Source organism: Hyperolius riggenbachi, chromosome 2 (assembly GCF_040937935.1).
Source record: "Hyperolius riggenbachi isolate aHypRig1 chromosome 2, aHypRig1.pri, whole genome shotgun sequence".
NCBI lineage: Eukaryota > Metazoa > Chordata > Amphibia > Anura > Hyperoliidae > Hyperolius > Hyperolius riggenbachi.
In genome coordinates, this window is record NC_090647.1 from 199,294,084 (window position 1) to 199,312,678 (window position 18,595).

Here is an 18,595-nt window from a genome sequence, read left to right on the forward strand (position 1 = left end):
TGGGGGTATCTACCTATCTAACCTATATTGGGGGTACTTACTTATCTAACCTATACTGCGGGCACTTACCTAGCTAACCTATACTGGGTGCTCCTACCTATCTAGCCTATAGTGGTGGCACCTACCTATCTAACCTGTACTGGTGGCAACTAAACTGGCTATCTATATCGGAGGCACCTACCTAGCTAACCTACACTGGGGGCACCTACCTATCTAACCTATACTGGGGGAAACTATATTGGCTTCCTATATTGGAGGCTCCCACCTAGCAAACCTTTACTGGGGGCTATACCAGGCACACCTTCCTATCTAACCTATACTGGGGGCAACTATACTGGCTACCTATACTGAAGGAACCTACCTGGCTAACCTATACCGGGGCAATTATACTGGCTACCTTTACTGGGGGAACCTATAGCTGGCTACCTATACTCGGTGCAACTAGACCTGGCTAACCTATACAGCGGGCACCTATACCCAGCTCCACGGGGGGTGACCTGGGTGCAATTTAGCCTAGAAACTGCACTGCATGCTCAGACCATATTCCTGCATGCCCAGTGCAGAAGTGCTTTATGAAGTAGGACCAAAAGATTGTAAATACTATGAGCAGATTGTGTAGGTAAGCTCACATACTACATGGAAGTGATAAAACTGGTCAGTAATTGGCCAATTAAAATTGAAAGTGTGTACCAGGCTTTATATACTTATCTCATAAAAGGAAAGCCTCTGGATCCTTCAGAAGCTTCCCATCTCCCTCCCACCTCGTTATTCCAGTGATGTGTCCTCCCGAAGCTTGCCGCACTGTGCCTGCGCAGTGGCATGGACCCGCTTTGGTAGAAAAAGCTGAGCCCGATCTGGTCCATGCTACTGCACATGCGTTAGCCATCTACAAGCTTTTGACAAACAAATGTCATGCTTATGTTGACAAGGTCATCACCTATAAAAGTCTGGATCCTGATTCCTGGATTATGCTTGCCTTGTCTTGTATAGCGTGGTGATGGTGCTTTGCAAAGAGAAGAGAATTATGTCCCTAACGTCCCTCCATAACACAGCACTGTTGTGCTGCTGATGATGACAGGGAAGCAGGAAGGAGCCTATAGCAGCAGTACTAGCAGCATCGCAGGCTTCTCCATCACAGAGCCAGCTGCCTGTTTCCCTGAGTGTGTGCTGCTCTTCCTGTGTGTGTGCCTGCCGCTGTGTCTTCCTCATCTGCCACCTCTAGGAGGAAGGAGCAGCACAAATACTCATCTCCATCCTCTCCGCACTCACCACAGTCACCCCTGAGAAAGAATAAAAGCTAGAGGTGCAGGCTAAACTTCCATGCAAAAGGAGGCAAAGGCAGTGCAATAGGTAGGTTGTGATCTGCTCACTCCTCGGTGTTGTTGTATTGCTCGTCATCTGTTTTCTATGCACACTCTTGCTACGTCTCCCCATTTGCTGCTGCTGGGCATCTGCTACACAGTGGCTGCTGCTTCATTGCGTGGGGTCAGTCGTGAAGTCGGGGTAGCAACGAAGCAGCCAGGCAGGCCCTGTGTTACATTTGTGTGGTCTTTGTGATGCTTTACGTCTACATTATATGCAGTAGATTCCAGCCCGTCTCGGTGAAGCACATCAACATGCACATTAACCCACATCAGCATTTAGCTCGTGTGTCCATTTTGTGTGGCGTATATATATATCTCCATCTCTTTGGTTAAGATAATATGTGTGAGCACAACGTATACAGGCGCAGCGTACAGTGCGCTGGTCCCCTCCCCCAAATGACTGAGGGTTGCCATGGTGATGGAGCTGCGATCAGCATCCTCCCTATGAATGAGGACGAGAGGAAAGGCAGGCAAAAGGGAGTCCAAGGTTCACATGTACACAGTAAAAGCTAGCAAACGCCATGGGAGGGCATTCTCTGCTTATTTAGAGTGGATAGCAATTAAATACAGCAATTTAGGAACTGAAATGGCAGTGCAGTTATTCTGAGGAAACATGTTGATATTACTATACGTGTACATAATGACTGATAGAAATGTACATTATATATATATATATATATATATATATATATATATATATATATATATATATATATATATATACATATATAATGTGTGTATATATGTATATGTATATATACTGTGTATATATATATATATATATATATATATTCATTCTTCCTTATGATCTGGCAGCCTGTTCACTGCAACGTCAGATACCTATAAGGAAACTATTTTCACCATCCATTCGCTAGCAATATTTTTTCTTCTTAGTTTGTAGCTCAGGTCCTGCTTATATCATGCAATCATACTGTAGCTATACTGGCGTAGTGACTCCTTTGTATTCAACCCTCTTTTTGTATGGCTTTGCATGCAATAATTGTACTCTATAAAATGTAAGAGAAATCAAGCACTTAACATTTTACCAGCCAGAGAAAAATACAGTTGTAAATGGTATGTCTCTGTTTTCAGAATGTAATAAGTAATGTATATTGGTTCAATTCTAAGTTTACACATAGTGGGGCTAATTATTACAGGGTTAAATACCCCTGAAGTGAGAGGTACTGTATGTATATAATGAAGGCTGCCATATTTATTTTCGCTTAAACAATGCAAATTCCTGGGCTTTTCTGCTGATCCTCTGCCTTTAATACTTTTAGCCATAGCTCCTGAACAAGCATGCAGGCTGTAGTTTGTGTACATTAACCACAAGCTTGTTCCAGGTGTGTGTTTCAGATAATACTAATGCATGAAAGATAGACTGCCAGGCAACTAATATTGTTTAAAACATAATAAATATGGCAGACTCTATATCTCTCTTAATTCAGTGGCGGCGTCTCGTTTAGATGCTGTCAAATGCATTTCTGCTAGCGAGCAGAAAAGCATTTGGCAACCTTTGGGGTGCTTGACATGGTTTTAGTTGTTGCGTTGCATTTGGCCCCCGCAGAGATGAGATGATGGGTTTAAGCACAGGGTTTGTGCAGACAACAGGAAATGACAGTTGTGATGTTTAAAAAGCCATTCTTTCGAATGGACTGCGCTTGAGCGACAAACGCTGCTGCGACCGCATGTTAAATGCCCATGTGAACCTGTCCTTATTCACTTGAAAGACCTTATTCAACTAAAATGACTACTTTTTAAGTTCAGCTGCAGGCTTTGAAAAGTGAGAGAAACTAACATTTAGGACTCATGTTCATCAGGTGGTATATGTAGACCTGTGCCTGAAGATGATAATGTTAAATCAGTCTATTTGACTTCCAGATTATATGTTGTGTTGCTCCAGCAAAAAGCAGACCACTCCACTTCATCACATACTGAATTTGCAGTTACCCTGCTAGACATGCTGTACTTCTCACTTGAATGGGATGAATGCCCTCTATTAATTTATGTTGATTGGTCCTATATCATACTGAGGTTTACTATAAATGTTTACTTCTTGAATTTCTTGATCATTAATAATTCATATCGATAAGCTGTTGGCTGCTTCTTTTATGTTTGGCCCACTTTTTCTCAGTCTGTAAGGGCTTGGGTACACTATCATGACTCATGTTGCGCTTCAACACTGGTTTTACAAAACTGTTGTAGAGCTGACCACATTCAACTACTACACTGGATAGGATAAATCTGCATTGTGCACAAATTGCATGCAGCAGTGCATTGTCTAAATGCGCTACTGTACAACGCATAAGAACTGTGCAGCGCATACATGTGCATTTCACACTGATACATATTGCTGAAATCTGCTCAGCAACATCACAGGCTGCACAGGCTGTTAAAGAGAGTCTGAGGGGGGTACATATAATTATAAAAAAAAACTATGCTACCTGATATGGAGGGCTGGATGGATCAGGTAGCCACCATCTACGCCGCTCTCTGCCACTCTGTTGGCCTGCTATGGCTGGCTTTTATTTTTGTGACCTCTGGGATCACGCCGCTGAAAGGAGAGAGAGATTCTCTCCCAGCATGCAGGGAGGTGGGGGATCAGCAGGGGACGTGGCCAGGGAGAGAGAGCTTCCCAATAGCACCTGGCGGAAAGTCTGCAGGAACGCCCCAAGTAGGCTTTTGAGCAGGCAAAACCTTTCTCCTCCCTTTACCCTCCAAAATAGTGATAATCATTGTCGCTAATTTCGGGGGCTATAATGTGGCGGTGAGGGGGCAGAGAGCGGCGTGGAGGGATGACAGAGGTATGTCATGAGGCAGGGAACATGTCTCTGTGTCCCATCTGCCCCCCCCCCCCCCCAGCACCACCTCGGGTTCTTTTTAAAGAAAACCTGCAACATCAAAAAGTTCCCCTGGGGGGTACTCACCTCGGGAGGGGGAAGCCTCAGGGTCCCAATGAGGCTTCCCACGTTGTCTTCCGTCCCTCAGGGGTCTCGCTGCAGCCCTCCGAACAGCAGTGATGTAAATATTTACCTTCCCGGCTCCTGCGCAGGCGCTGTGGCGGCTCTCGGCTCCGAAATAGGCGGAAATACCCAATCGCCGTCGGGTCTGCTCTACTGCGCAGGCGCAAGTCTCCGACGCCTGCGCAGTAGAGCGGACCCGACTGAGATCGGGTATTTCCGTCTACTTCGGAGCCGAAGGCCGCAACAGCGCCCCCGCTGGAGCCTGGAAAGGTAAATATTGAACAAGCTGTCAGATCTGTCGGGCCGCTGTTCGGAGGGCTTCAGCGAGACCCCCGTGGGACAGAGGACGGCGTGGGAAGCCTCATTGGGATGCTGAGGCTTCCCCCTCCCGAGGTGAGTGCCCCCAGGGGAACGTTTTGATGTTACAGTGTCTCTTTAAAGTGTCCATTAAAGCGAGATTGTCACCATAAAAATCAAATTTCAACAGCAACTGGTCTGAATGTATTAAGTGATAAAGATGCTAATCCTGCATTCAAAACTTTCAAAACTTTTTCTGCTGTTATAATTTGGAGTTATCACATGCTTAAGGAGCACTGGCCTTTTAGTAGTCAGTGCCAAACAGTTGCATGCTGGGGGTTCTTTTTGTTTATAATATATTCCTCCGCTTCCATTTACTTCCCTGCCTATCTGCCAATCTGAAACACGATCCCCTGCTCACTTGTGTTTACAAGCAAGGCTGAGGTGACTCAGCGATTGGAGGAGAAAAGAAAAAAAGTAAAGGGCAGAAATGACATCAGGATTTAGCCTAAACTGTGGGCAAAATATATGGTACCCACCAGGAACAGGATTCTCTTCAATTACTATATAATATTCACTGAAATCAAAACGTGGACAGTACAATACATGTGTTATGTAAGTAGATCATGTATTTATCTACTTATATATGTGTTTTTCCCCTGGCATAGTATGGCTAATCCTACTGCTTTTTCTTTTAACCAAATGATCATATTTTCATTTAGATCATTCAAATTGTAAGAACCTATTCTATTTAACAGATCTACATCTTTAAAGAATCCATACTTTTACCAAATTCAAAGCCAGCCGATTGTATCTGTTAAAGAAATCTGACACGCCGATCATCCAGTCTTTTAAGGAAACGATTTAAGGAAACAATCAATAACGGCGTACATTTGCAAATGACGGGTCCGTCAGACCCTCCCGCGGGGCGGTCGTTCTGCCGACAGTTGCACGTGAGTACACGACAGCTTGTACTCACATGCAACTATTGGCAGAACGACCGCCCCGCGGGAGGGATTGACGGACCCGTTGTTTGCAAAAGTACAGTGTGTGTGCGCGCCTTTAAAATGATACCATTAATAGGGCACCCTTAGTCTTCTGAGGAAGTGTTTTTAAGTACAGAACACATAAGACACTCTCCCTGACCCACAGTCCTCCAGTGATAACTATAGATATCTGTTCTGAGTACACTGCTCTAATTGGAAATCAATGGGTGATTGTAGTTTCCATAAGTACTTCTTATGGCCTTTTCCACTGTATGTTGATTTTCCTTTTAAATGATCAATAAACATGTGATGTTTGTAGAACACCTTGTAACAACATATTTTAGTATGTCAGCGGGCTAAAACTATTATTATTTTAGTTGAAGATTGCTGTTGGAGTTGCCCTTATGTTATTGATCTGCCTTTAGGCTAATGGTTCATATGTATCGTGATTCTAACCAATCATTTGGCAATTATTTGTAAGATTTGGCAGGTCACTTATTCAGTAAGCTTCTCCATATACCAATTACTGTAGCTGCATATGGTGTATTCAGAAAGTCTTGAGATTTCGTTTTTGGCGTGTTGTTGTGACCTCATTGTTGAAGTCATGTAAATTTATTTAACCATCATTAAGCCAACAATGTATTAGCTATTTTTGCTATTTAAAAGGGATTCGAAAACTAACACATCACATTGACAAAATAATTGTTATGTTTTACTCATTGCCTAGTTTAAACACTTTTGGCAGTGATTGCAGTATTGAGTTTTCTTGGGTATAACATGGCCAACTGCTAACGACAAACCTGGATTTGGTGAGTTTCTGCTGCTCTTTTCTGCAGATCTTTACAAGCTCTACCAGGCTGGATGGAGACCATGGGTGGACAGTTATTTTCAGATGTCTCTCCAAAGGTGTCTGATTGGATTCAAGTCCAGTCTGGAAATGGCCATTTGAATAAATTTCTTTTGAAAGGGGAACTTTTGACTCTGTGTTCTGAAGTGCTCTGGAGCAGGATTTTAAGAGGATATCTCTGTATTTTTCTTTGTTCAGCTGTCTCACAGCCTTACGGCCCTGTTCAGACTGTCAGCGTTTGTAGAACGCGTATAAATTAAAAGAAACGCAAGTTGAAAAACGCATGCGTTTTTCTTGTGTTCGAATGCATTTTCTATTGCGTTTTGCACACACACGTGACCCGGGGAAAAATAAAAATTATGGGAACAGCAGAGGGAAATGTACACTATAACGCAAACCTACTGGTTACTGCTAGGATATAGTAGATGGTGTATAATATACTGTAACTGTTGGTTTAGGCAAAGTGTACTCATTACACATCTTCATAAATAAACTGCTGGTAATGAGCAATACAGTTTGCTAACATGCAAATGAATGCCTTGTGTCAGCTATAGAATGTGCCCAAGCCTTACAGTTAATGCTCAATAGCGTCTTCTCACTCCTATTTAATATTGTTTCTCTAGTCAGTCTCTCCTACCTGAAGCCGTGTTCAAAGGCCTTTGGTCCTTTTGAACCTCCATAGCATGTGCCAATTAGAACTATTCATTTCAGTTAATTTGCAGCTACTGTATTTCTATCCTGTCAGATATTCTTTCAAGGAAACATAAATAGGGAACCCCAACTAAACCATAACTGTCACAGGTGTATAATTTTTTCATTACGCCTTCTTTATGAACAGTGTGGTTTGCCAATCAAATAAGGCATTTTAACTGAAATTCAGCACGGTTTTACTGTCACACATGACATGCCCAGCCACAGCCTAATACTACGTATTATGGTTATTCAGCTACATACCATGATGAAATCAAGCAACTGAGGCCCCACACCCATCGGGAGAATATTTAAACTGATGAACAGATGGCAAATATGAAGTGACTACTGTTGACAGCTCCAGATTTTAGTAGTTTTGTAGAGGATTGACAGGGAAGTGGGGGAAGGGGGGGGGGGGGGGGGGCTTACATTACCCAGTATTGCAGGCGGCCAGCTTTCTCAAGGGAGGCGTGGTGGATGATTTTGCATAGGTTGCTCTGTTGCTTGGTAGTATATCACAGAATCACCTCTTCAATTTAATGACGAAATAACTGGCTCTTATTATTTAGATGCTAAATGTTTAAAGCACACCTGAAATGGATTCAAAATTGTCAATTTCAACTTACCTGGGGCTGATTCCAGCCCCCATAGTGTGTCAGGTCCCTTGACGTCCTTTGGGTCTCCTCTGTTCTCCCACTGGCAGCTCCATATCATCTGAGACTAGAACTGTGCACGTATAGTTTCTTCCTCATGCTCTTCCCGATCACTCCCCTGTAGCTCCAATCTGTGCATGCACAGTTCTCATGAAAATGAACCATGCATGTACAGAATGCTCCCGGCAAAGGAAGTACGATCAAGAAGGGTGTGAGGCACATGCGCAGTATGCGTGACTGCAGTTGTAGATCTTACAAAGCTGCTAGTGGGAGAACCATAATGGATGCAGAGGATGCCAAGACAAGGTGCGGGAAGAAGCCCCTGGTAAATTTTATAATTAACAGTTTTAAAGAGAGTCTGAAGCCTAAAAAATTACCTGTTTTTAATAGGCAGACCTCTTCAGCATTAATGACATAGGTGAAACACTGCATTCCTGCTGCAAAACGAGGCCTTAATCACCCCAAAATCCCCGGGGCAAACTTCGGGGCTCCTTCCTGGAAGAAGCAGAGCTTTGTGCAGTAGCTCTGCCTCTACTCGCATCAATACCCACGGATCTCCGCCTCCTCCCGCCCCTCTCAGTCTTCTTTTACTGAGAGGGGCGGGAGGAGGCGGAGATCCGCGGAGATTGATGCGACTGTAAGCAGAGCTGGAAAGTCGTAGATTTTTGACCAGGGATTTTAGGGTGATTAAGGCCTTTAAGGAGTTTTATTACAGCTCGGCTCTGGTTTCCTTTAAGTGACTGCCTAAGGGGTCGTACAATAAAATGTCTAAGTGATGATAAAATAGGATTGTATGTTGATGATATGGTGTCATAAGCCTGAAACAGAGCAGAACAGTGCCAGGAAATGTAGGTGCACTGTAATTTGGGCACCGACAAAAGACGGAGCCCAAATTACTGTAAAGTGGACCTGAACTCTTCCACAGGACAAAAGGAAAACATAGAGAAATGCACCCTGTATGTATTTAGAGAGCTTAGCTTGTCTAATTCCCCCTCATTTGTGTCTAATCACAAGTTGTAATTTGATCTCTCCCCTGTGTCAAATAAGCTCATTTGAAAGCACTGGATGTTAACAATATATCTGCTTCCATGAAAGCAGGAAGTAGAAACACTGCAGATTTATTTAAAGATTTGTATCAGCGGTAACAAAGAAATGTTTTTAATGTTTTTATTTAAATGTTATGCTGTTGCATATCTTTTAGAGCAGAGAGGACATTCTGAGTTCAGGTCTGCTTTAAAAACACTAACTCACACTTACTTACTTTCAAAAGACTGAATTATGTCTTTCCTCCTGAGTCCATGGCGGCCTGGAGAGGGAATAGTAATTAATACCACCGGGACTTTTGCAGGGGCAGGCTGAGAAGTTTTTTACCCTGCTCCCAAATTTCCCGGAACTGTTTTTGTATGTATGCTTATAAGCCTTTTACCCTGTTTTGGGATGGATTGCCATGCAAGTTACTATACATAAGTGACGTAACATCTTCTAGAGCAAAAAGTTGTGCAGTTGAAGCCACTTTATTTTACTTTGGATAAACCATTACATGGATAAACTTCACAGAAGTGTTTGGCAATAGCTCCATGTTAAAGTCCAATTCTTTTAATACATCCACCCTCTCTAGCCTTAAATGTACCTAACAAATTTCTCTAACCCCAACCAGCAATCTTAGCCTACCCCTAAGAGACCCCAAGACCTTGTCCAGGGCTGCCATTAAAGAGGTACAATAAGTACTCCTCTACCATGAGTAATTCAACTCTAAATATCAGGGCCCAGCTAAAATCTGTATGAAATTTCATGCAGCATGTTCTAGAATAATGCTGGCCACTCTACTGCATAGAGGCTCATACACACGTCCAATTTAATGCGCAACCAACCGCACAACATGACCAACCATACAACAAGTTGTTTACACAACAAGTATGTACACACGCGACAACCAACTAAACAACCAACTCACTTAAATACAGTACTATGTGCACAAGCTAAATGACAAACTGCACAACATGTCTGCATTCAAAAACAACAAAGTTGTTCATAAGACTTGTACACATTTTCCAACCTGCATGATAGTTGGGTAGTTTCACCGCTTGGATCTGGCAAATAGCCTGTTATCAGTTGATCGTCTGGTTGTTTGCCAGATCCAATGTTGCCGTTTACACGCCCAACTATTTTCTAACAGACCACGTTTGAAAGATAATTGGGCAGATTGTTGGGGCTTGTGTCTGAGCCTTAGCACCACTTCCACCTCCTTATCTCTGCCTCACAGTCACAGAAAATATGTTGCTTCTGGCAGGGTCAGGGATGCCCTATTCTATTAGTTGCCCCTCTTTAGCGGCATAATGCCAGCAGCTGCTTGATCGCTGCATTCAGAGAGCGATAGCAGCAGTATTTCTTCATTCCCTTCTTCTTTCACTTGAATGTGCTGTCTGTGCAGTAGGGGTGAAGACTAGATTTCATAATTGACCACATACAGAAAATTATGCATGTTTGTTTAGGAGTTGGGTTTTTAATCACTTGCAAGCAAGTCTATTATTCCAATTTCATGAGTATAAAGTCCTTTAGCAAATTGTCAAAAGTGTAGTTGCATTAAATTCACTCCTGCTATGATATTAATTACCTATCTTAATCATTTAATATGTGTGATGCTTGAAGTATACTACGAAGGTGGGCATAGCTAATCACTTTTATTCAAATTCTTCACAAGTGATTTACATGTACAGTAATTAGTTTTTCATAGGTAATATTTAAATGGAAAATAAATAAAGCATGTTGCTTTTCATTTTGGTTGATTTTACAACTGCCAGATAGAAAGTATAAGATAAAGAAGAGAGAAGAGAGTACTTCTATGGTGCAATACCTTTAATTCCGTTTGCAAATTGCAAAATAAATATACGTACAAGATCTCAAAAATGTGCAAGTATATCTCACATGGCCAATGTTCCACTTCTCGGACAGCAATCATGACCAGCAGGGGACATCAACAAGGGTACGTAGTAGGTCTGGAGTCCATGCAAGCTCTGTGTGCTGAGTCATAATGACGATGTGTTTCTACATCAGCTTAGACAAAACTGTACAAAAGGTGAGGATTATGAGCAGCAGAGTCATGGCTTAGTTGCAAAATTCTCTGAAAAAGGTTACAATTCCAGCTTAGTACTGGCGCCTCAGCACAATGTGAATTATATAGGAAACCCCCATAAGAGGCCCATGTTATTCCAAACACTGAACATCAAGGACCAAAATGTAAAACTACATATTGCAGCAAGGCTAGGGCTATTAACAGTATCCTGAGCCGTAATTGGGGTATACTCCTTTCTGACCCAATCCTAAAACAGCTCCTTCCTAATCATCCATATATTATTTATAAGAATGCCAGATCCATACAATAACAGATTGGTCCTAGCAACATTGGAGTTAGAAAACATGATAGAACATTTGCTGGGGGATTGGTAGGAAACTTTATATGTGGAGTTAATAGATGTGGTACGTACACCTCCATTATGCACATATACAGCGAAACCACTCAAACAGTTTAATAATTGTTGTTGTTTACCTCTTGATGTGTGGATGCCACAAACCCTATAGGACACCCGTATTGACAGGTATTTGGCCCCCTCATTGTATAAATAAAAGAAGTCAAGGCTGGAGTAGTGATTTAAGTGACAGGGGCGTTGCTCAGATCAACAGGTTCTAATAATCTAGTCATACCCAGAGTCCACTTGGAAACTTTTGGTCCCAGAGCCTTCTGTCATGCTGCCCCTACGTTTTGGAACTCCTTACCTCAACAGATCAGGACAGCTCTATCCCTGGACGTGTTTAAATCCAGACTGAAAACCCACCTGTTCAGTTTGGCATTTGCAGAAATATAACTTTTGTTGTGTGAATACTTCATCCTACTAATTACTGAATCTGAGAGAGCCTAAGCGCTTTGAGTCCTATGGGAGAAAAGCGCTATAGAAATGTTATTGTATTGTATATTGTATTGCTAGCCCCAAAGATCAGTGTCACGTGCCCCTGATCTATTCTCAGGTTCCCCCAGATGTTCCCAGGCAGAGTCAGCTGTGTTGCCTCAAAGGCTGTGGTGCTGTAGTGCTGCCATACTGGGCACTTTGATGCCTTTATGGGGGCATGCAGGGAGCTGCAGGGGGTGGAGCAGCCCTGGCAAAGAAGATCCTAGCCCTGGATATGACATTCAGCTAGAAGCTTACAGTACAGCTGTTGGTAATATGCATTGCTGATGGAGCTTCTTGGCATTAAAGAATGCCGTGGCCACTAACACTTTACCTGAGACCTTTTATGACGCATTTATAATTTTGAATCTGAACCCATGTAAGCAGTCATTTGACTGCAGATCACATTGACCCATGTCCCTATTATATTGTTGACAATGTAGGAGACAAATCCTGTTTCTTTGCATCTGCCAATACATTTAAATGGATGATTGTCAGATGCATTGGTGTGTTTCAGCCGAGTTTGGCTTTAGACCAGACCTGAGTATGGCTTTAGACCAGACCTGAGTATGGCTTTAGACCAGACCTGAGTATGGCTTTAGACCAGACCTGAGTATGGCTTTAGACCAGACCTGAGTATGGCTTTAGACCAGACCTGAGTATGGCTTTAGACCAGACCTGAGTATGGCTTTAGACCAGACCTGAGTATGGCTTTAGACCAGACTTTGTATTTTGGCTGCAAGTACTTCACATCTCCCCCTCTGCAGCAATAAGTGTTAATGGTCACATGTCTACCCCCCTTCACATTATATTTAGCAAATGCCAGGCTGCCTTTTTCTCCCCTTTCCTGTTTTTGATCCATAAATAAACATACAAAATATGAAATACTGTATGTTCATATCTGAAACAGAGTGAGTTTACAGATGGATATTTTTTCCTGAAGATGCGCATTCTTGGTTTTTGTGTTGTCATGTTAGCTAAGCAGTAAGCACCAGAATTAAAGGGACTCCGAGCACCCCCTCATGGGTATGCCTTTAAGCCAGACGACTTCCAACAAAATCGTGCTATGACCTCTCTGGAGGAGCCTCTTGCAATCGCCATGTGTGTCACTTCCTTTTCCTGCTTCATTCAGTGATGCACTTCTCTAACAGAGAAAACAGGGGTGACCCGGAAGTTATAACATAGACAAGATGGCAGTCACGGCTTTTAAATTGAAATTGAACGAAAACTATTTGGTGTAGAATGGCGATTCAGGCATCAAATGAAAGAGGAGAGCGCAAGGTATGCACCTTTAAGAACTTTGCAGTACTGGTCGGAGTCTCTTTAAATCCTGCCTAATACATTGCCTTCAAGTTCTCCCCATGTTTTTGTGGCTTTCCTTCAGGTACTGGTAAGTTAAATAATTTACTTCCAAATTAGCCCTGGAAAGTTATAGCGGCATTACATGGTGAGCTATACTGTGGTTCAGTAAGTGGTGGGAATTGTGCTGTACAAAATGTGTCAGCGCTGTACAAATAAATAATAATGAATGACTCATGGTAGTTCGTGGACTTAGGTTGAGGCATAACATGCATTTCAGTCTTAGATATTCTGATTTTAATTAGAAATATTGTAAATAATAGCTGACTTTCTTTCAAAAGCACATACCTTATGTAATGCTGTTACAGTAGTCATCATAACAGCATGAATATGGAGCAGCCTGACAAGAACTAGGTTAATGTAGGAGCGGAGATGATCAAATCCGTTAATATTTTCTCCACTAGATGTCAATTTGATCTACAGGATTGATCCAAACCTCCAGGTCAGATAGGCGCAGATAAACTAGCTTAATTATTTATTTTCCCTATATTTTTTTCACAAAATGTAAAGAACAAAAATCATTTCAGTCAAATGAAGAGAAAAATGGCTTCTTTGAACCACTTACCGGTACATTTGTTCATTCAGAGAGCATTTGTGCTAGTCTGTGATATAACCAAAGAAATTGGAGACTGTGTTTTTCTCCATTACTGGATACAATCCTCCCTCTGCCATGCATCACTGGAGGGAAGATGTAGCAATTTAGTTTTAGTTAATACAATAAAGGGTTTGAACGTCTGTTATAATTTTGATGTCTGTTTCCACATTAAAGGATCACTATCGCGAAAATTGTAAAATGTAAAATACATGTAAACATAGACAAATAAGTACATTTCTGGCGGAGTAAAATGATCCATAAATTACTTTTCTTCTATGTTTAGGTCACTTAGGTCACTTACAGGAGGTAATAGAAATCTGACAGAACCCACAGGTTTTGGACTAGCCCATCTCCTCTTGTGTTTTTTGTTCATCTTCAAAAGCACTTCGTGAATGGCATTTGCTCTGTTCAACTGTCAAAAAAGTGTGCAGTGAGCAGGGAGGCTGACCAGCATCATTGTATAAATCCTTTTCAGGGAGTGTCTTTATAAAAAATAAAAGCCTTGCTGAGAATCCCCCATGAAGAGCTGGACTAGGCCAAAACCTGTCAGTAATGTCAGATTTATACAACCTACTGTAAGTGACAGCAACACAGGAGAAAAGTAATTTATGGCTCATTTTACTCTGGAAGAAACTTATTTCTTATTTGTGTGTGCTTACATGTATTTTAAATGTTATGATTTTAGCGCTAGAGGTCCTTTAAAAAGCTTACCCTCATGCCTTAGGTCTCGTGTATGAAGGGTCTGGCTGTAGAAACATGTCTTTTTCTCAGCCCTTAGGGCTTATTAACACTAGAAAACCTATGCAAAAAAATGTAATTTTGCGCATGCTTTTTCCGATGCACGGCATGCGTGGCAACATACACTATGACACGGACCCCAATGGCTGCAATACTGTACAACTGATGAGCAATCAAGAGCACTGTGGGATAAAATGTCCTGAGATGCGTTACATAGCAATATGCAGGAACACTCTTGTACTGTGAGTGGTAACGTTAAAGTCAAGGAACTTTCATGTTACTATGAGGGTCGCACACAATGTGCAGTGCCTCATAACTGACAACAACACACAAAGTGTGAGTAAGCCCTTGTCTTTTAGTCTACTAAGGCTGATTAGAATTTGTAATGAGGATGTTAACTGGATATTTCAAACTGGGGCAGAAACAAAAATGAATGCCAAAATTGTACTGATGTCTTTCTAATTGGATTTAGTGAAAATATCTAAACAGAATGCATGTTCCAGTGACAGCTTTCATTGGTGGAAGTTTCCATTACTTTGTGAGAGAACATCTGTTAGAAGTGAAGAGAAACCAATGAGTACACACAAAACCTTTCTTACTTACTAACCAAAAAGCTACTAGGAGTTCCAGCACGTATAAAGACAGCATAGAAAGTCAGGCTTCCACTCAATTTCCTTACTCTCCAAAGCTAAACTTAAATGGTGTTTAACCACTTTAGCGGTATGGACGAGCTCAGCTCGTCCATTACCGCCAGAGGGTGCCGCTCAGGCCCTGCTGGGCCGATTTTAATGAAATAAAGTGCAGCACACGCAGCCGGCACTTTGCCAGCCGCGTGTGCTGCCTGATCGCCGCCGCTCTGCGGCGATCCGACGCGAGCAGCGGCGAAAGAGGGTCCCCCCAGCCGCCTGAGCCCTGCGCAGCCGGAACAAATAGTTCCGGTCAGCGCTAAGGGCTGGATCGGAGGCGGCTGACGTCAGGACGTCTGCTGACGTCCATGACGTCACTCCGCTCGTCGCCATGGCGACGAAGTAAACAAAACACAGAAGGCCGCTCATTGCGGCCTTCCGTGTTACTTTTGGCCGCCGGAGGCGATTAGAAGAACGCCTCCGGAGCGCCCTCTAGTGGGCTTTCATGCAGCCAGCTTTCAGTTGGCTGCATGAAATAGGTTTTTTTTTATTTAAAAAAAACCCTCCCGCAGCCACCCTGGCGATCTTAATAGAACGCCAGGGTGGTTAATGCAGAGCATCAGCAAAAATGTAATTAAATATTATTTAAAAAGTTGAAACTCATGCTGATCATCCGTAACCTGTAGTAATCCTGTTTTGTAGAATTCTCACAGCGTAGACCTTACATCAGTAACTAGGAGGCGTGCAAATATTAAAGGCTCCGGTTACAAAGGGCGCCGGATATAATCGATATTGAAGTTATCGTTTCGTAAAAAGGCGCCAGGATAAGATGTAAAATATTGTTTACTATACTGATATTCTAATATTCCCTGCTGTAACCTCTATTTTTACATTTACTAAAATGAGGACCAGTAAAAGTGATAAAATATTGTTTAAACTGCTGATACTGTACTACTTCATTAGGATAGTAAACTATCTTTAACCTCCTTGCCGGTCTAATTCCCCCAGCAAGGAGGCAGCACAGCACTTTTTTTTAATTTTTTTTTTTTTTTAAATCATGTAGCGAGCCCAGGGCTCGCTACATGATAGCCGCTCCGATCGCTTCTGGCAATCGGAGTAAGCAGGAAATCCCGTTCAGAACGAGATTTCCTGCTTGGCTTCCCGATCCACCCCTCAGCGCTGCCTGGTCCTGATTGGCCAGGCTGCGCAGGGGTCTGGGGGGGGGGGGGGGGAGGCGGCTCGGCGCGGCGGATCGGCGACGATCAGAAGTTACAAGCAGCTAGCAAAGTGCTAGCTGCTTGTAACAAAAAAAATTATGCAAATCGGCTCAGCAGGGCCTGAGAAAATCCTCCTGCGCAGGTTACCCCGAGGATAACCGGCAAGGAGGTTAATACTTACCAATATTTTACTATGACTTAACCTCTCCCCACCCACACAGAACCCTCCCCTGGTGATGCCTAACCCTAAGACCCCCTCCCCCCTCCCTAGTCCTGAACGATTTTAGGAAAAGATTGAATTGCACGATTTTTGACAGATATTGCGATTTCGAATGGATCAGATCGCTCAAACCATCCAGTCGCTCTCTACCTGGCAGGGGACAGTCTGCGACAACTACTATTACTGCAGTCCCCTCTCTGCCTTTCCTGTGTGTGCTGCTGGTTGGGGAGTGACAGTGATTAACACTGAAAAACATCACCTCCCTGCTGCTTGCTGGACACCTTCTACTAATCACCCAACCACTGGCTTTTTCACACAACTATTACACTCATCATCTCTCCTGAGCACTGATAGGTTACATGGGGAGTCACTGCTGTCATGTCAGACAGTACTGAGCAGTGTACAGATAGGAAGTCAGTAGTAGCAGTAGGGAGTCAGCTAGATATATGTAGAGGTAGGGGAATATGAATATATATATTCCCCTAACTATACATAATTTATCTAGCTGCCTTCCTATCTATACACAGCTCAGTACTGTCTGACATGACAGCAGTGACTCCCCATGTAACCTATCAGTGCTCAGGAGAGATGATGAGTGTAATAGTTGTGTGAATTAGCCAGTGGTTGGGTGATTAGTAGAAGCTGTCCAGCCAGCAGCAGGGAGGTGATGTTTTTTCAGTGTTAGTCACTGTCACTCCCCAGCCAGGCAGCAGCTCACACACACAGGAAAGGCAGAGAGGGGACCGCAGTAATAGTAGTTGTGACAGACTGTCCCCCGCCAGGTAGAGAGCGGACAGAAGTTTAGTTAATTACTGTGTTAATGGCTCCCTGGGCAGCGCCGCGTCTTCGGCTCTTTTCATCTTCCGGGGTAGGGGCGGAACCAGCCGTCCTTCCCCCGTCTTCCCATTCACCAGTCTGGCTGAGTGTCATCCTGAGAGGGGAGGGGGCATGGTCCTCCTCTCCAGCACCTATGGGGGAATGTTTGTTATGTTTACACACGCAACTGAGAGGGAGCAGAGCAATGTACCAGCGGCAGAGAAAACCGCAAGAAACCGCAGCTCTGATGATCTCAAGATCGTCTTACCCTTGATCACGATTTTTGGTTTAAAACCGAAAATCGTTCAGCCCTACCCCTCCCCCCCCCCTCGGTGGTGCCTAATCATAAGACCCCTCTGGTGGTGCCTAACCCTAAGATCCCCCTGGTGGGGCCTAACCCCAAGACACCCTTGGTGGTACCTAACCCTAAGACCCCCCCCCAATGGTGCCTAACCCTAAGACCCCCTGGAGGTGCTTAAAGGGGAACTTCAGAACTTCACAAACATATTGTCATTTCGTTACATTAGTTATGGTAATTAAAATAGATAGATAATATAATCTCTTACCCACCCTTTTTTAAAAGAACAGGCAAATGTTTGTGACTTCATGGAGGCAGCCATCTTTTTCATGGGGGCAGCCATATTTTTGGTTGAAAGGAGGTGACAGTGAGCATGAGACAGTTCCAACTGTCCTGTGTCCTGATCACCCCTCCCAGCTGCGCGCGCTAGGCTTCAAATCTCAAATTCAAAATTTAAAAAAGAAAAATGTGCTCCAAACCAGCAGAAGGAAAACATCAACATCAGAAATCCCATCATGCTTTGCACAGCATCAGGGGAAAAATGCCCAGGCAGATTTCTTCTGTGCAGCTAAAAATGAGGCTTGGTTAAGAAAAACAAAGCTCTGATGCTGTGAAACTATTAAAGAAACACCAAGCCTTTTCAGTGCTGCTGATATTATTGTTTATGGTTTTATGTAATATAGAATAAAAAAAAAATAATTGAGGTGTCAAAATTTAAAAATAAACATTTCTTAAAGTTATATATAAGTTTAAGTAAGTTCGTTGAAAAACGATAATTTGTAACATAGGTGACAATAGCGGAAGCTGCTCGTTGTGGTGCGGTGAAATGGAAACAATTTTTTTCTGAGAAAGCCTAGGGAACCGTTTTGGAAACAATTATACAGTTTTAGAAACGATTAATTGTTAAATAATAGGTTATTGTAATCAATACATTTGGTATATAATTAAAGTAAAAAATAACAAGGCATATATTGTTTTATAT

The 18,595-nt window shown here is 42.8% G+C and overlaps 1 protein-coding gene across 8 annotated transcripts in view; it reads left to right on the forward strand.

Moving 5' to 3' along the window:
• The first annotated feature begins 1,047 nt into the window (after positions 1-1,047).
• The window catches only part of NALCN (sodium leak channel, non-selective), a 640,650-nt gene continuing 623,102 nt past the window's right edge, over positions 1,048-18,595 (forward strand). For 5 of the 8 annotated variants that reach the window (XM_068267987.1, XM_068267981.1, XM_068267984.1 and 2 more), the window contains exon 1: positions 1,798-1,866. In XM_068267987.1, coding sequence (XP_068124088.1) covers positions 1,813-1,866 — 54 coding nt within the window. In that variant the 5' untranslated portion in view covers positions 1,798-1,812. Of the gene's footprint in view, positions 1,351-1,797; positions 1,867-18,595 lie in introns of those variants that run through there. The other 3 variants (XM_068267982.1, XM_068267985.1, XM_068267983.1) reach the window with 2 other exon arrangements.